The sequence below is a fragment of the Opisthorchis viverrini genome (assembly GCF_000715545.1).
Source record: "Opisthorchis viverrini unplaced genomic scaffold opera_v5_106, whole genome shotgun sequence".
Classification (NCBI taxonomy): domain Eukaryota; kingdom Metazoa; phylum Platyhelminthes; class Trematoda; order Opisthorchiida; family Opisthorchiidae; genus Opisthorchis; species Opisthorchis viverrini.
In genome coordinates this window covers 925,810-933,669 of record NW_008751768.1, presented here as the reverse complement: position 1 = coordinate 933,669, position 7,860 = coordinate 925,810, and the positions used below count along the sequence as shown (strand labels likewise).

At 45.9% G+C, this 7,860-nt stretch overlaps 2 protein-coding genes across 2 annotated transcripts in view; one reads left to right on the top strand and one right to left on the bottom strand.

Annotated features, from left to right (window-relative positions):
- T265_05764 (hypothetical protein) overlaps nt 1–4,706 on the top strand; it is a gene marked incomplete at both ends in the record, with an annotated part of 15,006 nt that extends 10,300 nt beyond the window's left edge. Inside the window, one exon of the mRNA XM_009170844.1 lies at nt 4,306–4,706. Within this exon, the coding sequence (XP_009169108.1) occupies nt 4,306–4,706 (401 nt within the window). The remainder of the gene's footprint in view (nt 1–4,305) is intronic.
- T265_05763 (hypothetical protein) overlaps nt 1–7,276 on the bottom strand; it is a gene marked incomplete at both ends in the record, with an annotated part of 39,940 nt that extends 32,664 nt beyond the window's left edge. The window contains 5 exons of the mRNA XM_009170843.1: nt 1,090–1,416; nt 1,740–1,914; nt 6,900–7,023; nt 7,060–7,156; nt 7,193–7,276. Coding sequence (XP_009169107.1) covers nt 1,090–1,416; nt 1,740–1,914; nt 6,900–7,023; nt 7,060–7,156; nt 7,193–7,276 — 807 coding nt within the window. The remainder of the gene's footprint in view (nt 1–1,089; nt 1,417–1,739; nt 1,915–6,899; nt 7,024–7,059; nt 7,157–7,192) is intronic.
- Between the last annotated feature and the right edge of the window lie 584 nt (nt 7,277–7,860).

Genomic DNA, 7,860 nt, shown 5'->3' with positions numbered 1-7,860 from the left:
ATCTTCCGTTAACGATCCGAGTTTGAACCGTTCGCATTCTCGGTTCACGATGCCAGAATATGTGAGGAAGTCGTCTGCATCACTCTTCACTAGCTTCATGCATCGATAACGGATGTTGAAAAGTGACGTTTGCTCACCGAATATTTGTGAAAGCGTGTTGACCGTTTCATCAAAAGTGAAATCGCGCGGGTTTTTTGGCAGAATATAGTTAGCGTACTTATCATGCTCTGCGGGTCCAAGTTTGCGGAGCAGGAGGCGAACCTTCCAACTATCATCTTGAAGTGAAAAATCGACCCTGAACAGGTCTTCATAGCGACGAAACCAAGCATCAAACGTTATGCCAGCTGAGGGTTCATAGCAAAATTCGTTGATACTGCCAGCGATTCCATCAACCGACTGTGGGACACTCGACGCCGCCGGTGAAGCCAAAGATGTAGTTGATAGTCGCTCCGTAAGTACTTTGATGAGTTGCAGTTGTTGCTCAAACATTACTTTGAGTTGTTCTGCCTCCATCTTGCGTCGCCAAATATGTTACGGTTCGGTCACGCAGCGAGCAAACAATATGATAATGCGGATTGTGGCAATACTCTATCCCCAGCTATGTTGCTTGATACAGACTCCTAGCACGGCGAATAGTAAGAAGACGAGAACCTCGGACACAAACTTTAATAATCCAACAACACACGATCAACAGGCGATGCCCGGAGCTTCCGAACCCAAGTCAGTGGAAAGAATGGTATCCTGTACGTGGTCGGATTTAAATTTTCTTGGAGTATCAATAGGCCATTGATTTTTCATAGTTTGACCTTGAAGATGCCAGGAGTTCGCTAGCACACATAAAAACAGCGTTTTGGATATTATATTGATATCCCCAACACTCTCAGAACGTTACGTCGTATCATTTAAAGACAACTGAAGATTATCCGAATGGATATGAGTGTTAGATTAATTCTGGGGGATATTGATATCCCCAACACTCTCAGAACGTTACGTCGTATCATTTAAAGACAACTGAAGATTATCCGAATGGATATGAGTTCAAAGTTAGATTAAAGCATTCGGAACAAGTGCCTAAGTTATGGGGCTTACCGTCTGATATCGAATAACATCAATCCCCTCAAGTTGTGATAACCTGTTCAAATTGGTGCCAACCAGTAGACGCAATTCGCGTCGTTCCTGTTCACGTCGTTCCCTGTCTCTCGAATGCCCCTGATGCTGCATCCGTACCCAAAGTTTGTTCATTTCCGAGAAGTTTAGAAGAAGAAACCTGATGCTATCCGAGATAGTACCCTGAGAGTCTGCGTGAGCGGAAGCAGAAGACATATCGGCAGACTTCTTCTCAGGATCCGGGGAAGTAGCTGTAACGTCGGATGTGTTGGCATCTTCTGTCTTCAGATCCTGTTTGGGTTCAGGATCCTGATGAATAACAAACGAACCATAAAGTGGGCTCATTTTCGGGTTGAATAAGTGACATAGCAAAACATAATGATCCCAACACCCTTCACTCGTGGAGCGAAAGAAAATGACGTAAAAAAATGCGAACGGTGTGCCCATAGTTCCATGTCTAGGTAAACAATAAACCCTAAAGTAGAGCGTGCAACCCGAGTGAGCTTTTGCACCCCAGGTTTGTGGGTGTTCAAAACTTAAATGACCGTCCGAGGCATGTCTCCCTGCAATTGTGATAATGCATCTGAGAAAAGTAAACTGGAGGAGGCAAGAAAAGTGCTGGTCATACCTACCTCGTTGACTGGAAGTAGTTCGGTTCGAAGAGCGTGCAACAGATAGCTCCGTAGAAAGAGGCCACGAACAGGGTGTTGGACGCCGGAACACATTTCGACAAGATCTCGGATAATTTCACGTCGCGATAGCTCAGCACATTTAATGTGATACACCCCGACAGTGATGAGCAGATACCTAGAATGAAGACAAGGAGTGAGACAACACAGAGCTCATTTTCAAAAACTTTTCCAAAAGACACAAGACTGTCGTCTGGCAACATCATTCATGAGTATAAAATAATGCCAATGCAACCGAACTTTGTGACATTGATATAAAAGCGTCACTGAGTATCAGTTCTACCGGATGTGGTGACCCTAAAGCGGTAAGCTTACAGCTCAGCTACCACTAACACACCACGGGCAAACCCCCACGATGGGTGCGTATTTACGTAAGATATAGTTACGAACTGGAACTGTTTCCACGTGCTACCTGAGCTTGCAGTAACTAAGCTATGGATTCAGTGTGCAGTGACTAACCACCTAATTCCGGAGATGCAAGCCATCACACATGAGGCTCTCGCAACGTCGGTCCCTCCCTAATGGCCATACGGTAATCGTCTTTCAATACCTCTTCAAATTCACCTTCCACATCATAGCTTCCGAAATTACAAGCACGCCATTCGTACAAGTCGGACCAAACCACCTAAACTCATGTTCCATCATGGAGACTGACCCTTTCCTGTGGTCAAGTAAATCGGCTCCTTAAATACCCCATTATGTCGTTGCTCACGGATGGCGGTCAGGAGCCAGATCTACAGAGGCTGAGACTCAATTTGGCTCCAGAATCACATCCCGTATATTACTTCGAGATCGAACCGTTCCGTATCCGACCGGAGCGCCTACTCCATGTAACAAAAAATAACCATTATAAGATCTAGTGAACTGCACAACTCAATATCAATGTTGTGGATAAAAGGGTACAAAAACCCCAGATCTAAACGACCTGGATAGATCCTCTATAGCATATCACAAGGAAGATGCGGTTATATGAGTAATGCTTAGTTGGTTCTTTCATTCCAGCACGGCATTTTAAAAAAGTTTTATGATCCGAACGTTTGGGCTACCATGGGCAGCTGTTCTCAAAGAACTGTACAACAAAATAAGTGTGATCAGATAAAATATTCTTACGGATTAATCATGGTCTTGTGAGGGAAAAACTTCCCAAAGAGATACGCCGTTCGCAAGTGGCACAATTTTTATCAGAAATCCTACTTTTAATCGCTTGAGCTAATGAAAACGTGGGTCAATGAACTGGCCTTCAATTTGCTGGAGTAATGTTGCAATAAGACAGCAAAATATGAAGAAAGACAACCGAAAGAACACTGGTGACGCTTCAAACAGACCCGCCTTGTCTGGACCCGTGCGATCGGCTAATTACAACAGGGTTTATTCCACCACCGACCGTCATATGAACTGAAATACTATAAGTGTGTAAGCGGCCGTCTGCGTATAAATGTTTAAAAGGTGTCTATCAAAAAACGTTGGGACTTTCATGATGTAACAACATATACTAACAGTTCTCGGCACGTCAAAAGTGGAGCTGATTTCAGATATCCTAAATTCTGAAAATTCTCTGGTCCGTTTCCGTTACCTCAGTGAAGTGCTGTATCCTGACCCACTATTAGCCACTAGGTGAAATTCTATGCTGCCAAGGCTGGCACGGATTTTGCGGAAGTCGAAGTTGGATGTCAAACGAAACCAAACAATCTATCTTTTCTTATTTGACCGAAACAGTGAGGATGGAGTAGCGAAACATCTCGCAATCGAAAAACTTCCAGATGCAATTCCATAGGTACATCTTATGTATAGACTTGCGTGAGAGTGCAAAAACTTAAGTTTTAGGGTGGGTGCTCAGTTGATGAATGGAGGAAATAGTCAAACCTAGCGGTCTATGCTGGCCGGACCACCATTATTATTATGAAAATGACAAAACAATGCAGACGGTCCAACAACAAAAAACAGACTCCAGGTGAAGCGAACATCCAGACGTATTTTTTTGGAAGTAGGAGGCTACCATCACTAACCTCGCGAAGTTGAAGCCACGGATACAAAATGAGACGGCAGGGTGGGAGAGTGTGCACGTTGGTGTCCGTTTATTGTCACCAATAACTTAGCGCCAGAAAACTGAAGTACGCGGGACATAAAGATTTCCTCGGACTTACTAGACCTAACAACAGAATAAGCAGGACCCGAGACTGTTTATACGCAGATCACCTTGGACCTAATGGGCACCACCGGGATGCCGCAGTCCACGGTCTCTAAATCACTAGCATCAGCTGCAAAAAAACGCGTACTTGCCGTACAGTGGTTATAGCTGCCACAGTTTCCTTCACCGACAACTTGAGATGTGGTAGAAAGCTGCGTAATGGAGGCGTAGCTGATATAAATGATGCGTAAGTAAAGGGTTGTTAGTGAACTTTCCACCACATCGCCGTCAGTTATCGGTGGCGAGGGTCGATCACCGCCTGCCGCTCCTTCTGAAACAGCGTGAACTCCGATCATGCACTTGTACGCTGCTGCTTTTCAGGTGTACGCGAACCGCGCACACCTCGCTTAGCCATTGAGAAGCTAGTTGACCCAGAAACCAAACGAAACTATCAGAAACAGCTCCTCGAATGCCTGCCGGACGGTACGGTGTCGGATATAAACGATCACTGGGAAAAAATATCCAACGCGTTACTCAAAGCAGGAGCGTCTGCTTGCGGTACAACCCAGCCAACCTCATCCAAGCATTGGATCTCTGATAGAACTGTCTTTTCTGGAGACCCGGCGACAGATCCCACCTGGTCGCCACCACAACTCCACCCGGCGCATCATTCGACGCCAGGTGAAACTGAGTGTCCGCGCAGACCGAGAAGCTTGGTCGAAGAAATGGAAGATGCAAAGAATGCCGGAACCCTGCCCCTAGCCTCTGACTCGAAAGTCTGACCCGCGCAACAGCCGGTAGTATGACATTCTATGGGGACATTTCCCGGGGCCGATGACTCAATGATCTGAGCTGTTCGGCTGCAGAGTGTTGACCCGAACCGAGGGCGCAGAGGGTGGGATATTACTGCCTCACTCAAAATGCGGCTGCGCGCACAGGTGCCTTTTGAGCAGCACCGGACTCTCGTTTTAAATGTAATTAAACCGTAGTGAATAATACGCCGGCGGTCACAGCCAACTATTGGGCGATAGAAATTCGTGCTTCTTAGGACCGATCTTTGCTTATCCGTCCTTAACCGGGCAGCATCTCTGTTCCCATGAATATGGGCATGCTGGTGGCATGTGGGAAACACCTTACTGCCTCATATCGCGACTATACTCTCAGATCGCCTCGCAGCACGGTTACTCGTAGTACAAGGAGTCTCGTTGTTCTTGATCTGACTGCTCCCATTTGGCCATTCCGGCATGGTTACACCTTGTGGAACGAAGTTTCAGCCAATGTAGCCCGCGGATCATTGCAGCACTCAAGCCCGACCACCATGTCAAGGTATCAGTCTATGGTCGGGAGGTTCCGTGAACACAATTTATCAGAATACTTAATCCCCTGAGGGCGTCACTTGATTAAACCCACAAAGGTGTTCAAATAACTCTGCATTACTGGATGGAACAAGACAGAACGAACCCTGGGCATCTATACTACGCGGTACACGCGTGTTTCAGTCTTGACTTCAAAAATTCAGGTCATCGGACGGTCCACCTGAAATGGACACCAGTGGATTCAACTTCTGGTTGGTTCCATATGAATCCGTAAAAGAGAAATCTTGAAACACTGACGATTTCGGTGTGGTGAGCCTGTGATGAGGTACACTTCTATGAACATCACCGTGCAGAACAAATGAATCTGAATCGCGACTCACTAAAGAAAGCCACTTGGGTTTGATCCGGGTTTAGCTTATTGGCAATGCATAACACCAGTTTACCGGAAGTAGATATCGATTTCAGTTGTCAGATTGCTCTTATCTGGGTCTTTCGAAAAATTCTCAGCCCATGGTGAGGCTGAGAATATTTCTGTGCCTGCTATTGCATATACCAAACGAAAATTGTTTGGCACTAGCTATCCACTAAGTGCCTAATCTGCACCTTAGGAGTAGTGCAGGTCACGAACTGCTAAGCCGTTCCATGACCTAACAAATACTGACCATACATAGGTATGGTACTGGTTTTGGAACCGCATATCTCGCTCATCCTTCTCTTATTCTTTTGGGCTCACACAAGGTAATGAGCGCTCAGAAGTTTGCGGGCGCGGCTCAGTAAAACTAGTACGAGTACTTATCACATGTTGAAATCAACCGGCTCAGTCCGATGTTACAGGCAAATCCGGACGGGAGCGCGGTGCGTCCACGTAGTTGTGTAGCAAGTGAAGATCGATGGAATTTTGCTCAAGTTAATACAATCAGATGCATGGTGACTTTCAGATGTGTGGTACGCGGAACATGTCTATAAGCCCGGCAAAGCTGATCTGCTCAATCTGCGCGACTGCGTGTAAGGGGGTAAAGTTCGGGTTTTTGCCAGTATGAGGTTTCGGGATGCGGATAGCGCATTAATTTTGTGTTCAGGTACTCGTATCCGAAGTTCGTACGATGCATTTGGTCGAACAGTCTGTGCAATGAATTTCGCAAACACGACTCATGCGCTGCTTCTGGATAAGATCTCTGTATTTAAGGTAGCCGAAGCGCCGAGAGTTTAAATCCTGGACAACGCTGCCGAAGTATAAACACACCAAAAAATCATAAGGCACATTCGTAAATACACATAACATCACAAGCCCACAACTTAGTAATTATGGGGTTTCCTATGGCTCCTCACCAGTGGTCAGTTGTCTAAATAAGCCAGCAGATGGAAATGCACACCTAATCCATACTAACAAGCTGAAGAGGATTCTTTGAAACGACTGCTGGGAAGCTGTACGTCTGCTGAAAAGACTATGCATAAATGCACCTATCCCAAGGTCCACTAGACAGGATATTCGGTATTCTTGACCACCACGAGTGTGTGCTATTGTCGGTCGCATAAATAACCAGGATCTGGAAACCGTGCCGTCGTTAGCAACAGGGAAATGTCAAACGGCGGGGAACTTTGGCATAACTTAGAAAAAGGGGGTTGCAATGAGGTTCACCGGTTTTTTGGAAAACTTACAATCTTGGAATTATGTTTGCAACATATTGAATTGTTTCATAAAGGTTCGAAAGCTTCTTCCCGCTTTTATGCTCCTCGATTAGAGTGCTTTCCAGTAGACGTAGCTTTTCGGTGACCACGATATCTAGGGTAGGGAATTATGGAAAAGATCACAACCTACAAAGTTCGTAATAGGATTTGGGAGATAACGCGGACGTCCTCATTTCTCTGAGCATGTCTGCACAGTGATGTATTGCGCCTACTAAATCCCCCTTATCCTGGCATTTTGGTCAACACAACGGCAGTTGACTCACCAGACAACGTTCCATCTGGAGCGCACATTGTTTGACACAGGTGATGGACTCGTCCAACAGCCTTTCTTGGTCGAACAAATGCATAATAGAATTTTCAAAGGAAGAAAGTGGGATAGGCTCTACCCGTGGAACTTCTGTGGAACTAGCAACCAAGGATGGCGCTGAAAAGAACAACTCTCGAATTTAGCAGATCCCAATGAGTTTGGATGATTCGTCTCCAGATGGAGCGGTTATTCTATAAAAAAAATGCTTTAACTTTGTAGACAAGTAGGATTGGCATGAGCATAATGAAGGAATGCAATACCAGGAGAGGGGAACTATGGGGAGGAAGATGATCATCTGTCGTTGCAGAATAGAAGTAATTTGTACAGGGCTAGTATGCGCAACCGGAGATCAGTGAGAGAATGGGACCAAAGAGGTACCTGACCGGTTGGATTCCAGGACAAGAGCAACAGTCCCAGTTGCCCGATCATCATCACAGCAGCAGCGAGATCAGTGAGAGAATGGGACCAAAGAGGTACCTGACCGGTTGGATTCCAGGACAAGAGCAACAGTCCCAGTTGCCCGATCATCATCAGCAGCAGCAGCAGCACTGTCAGCTGTAAAAAATGCATACTTGTGGTACAGTGTTTGTAGCAGCTACACTTTCGTTCATCGATGATTTGGGG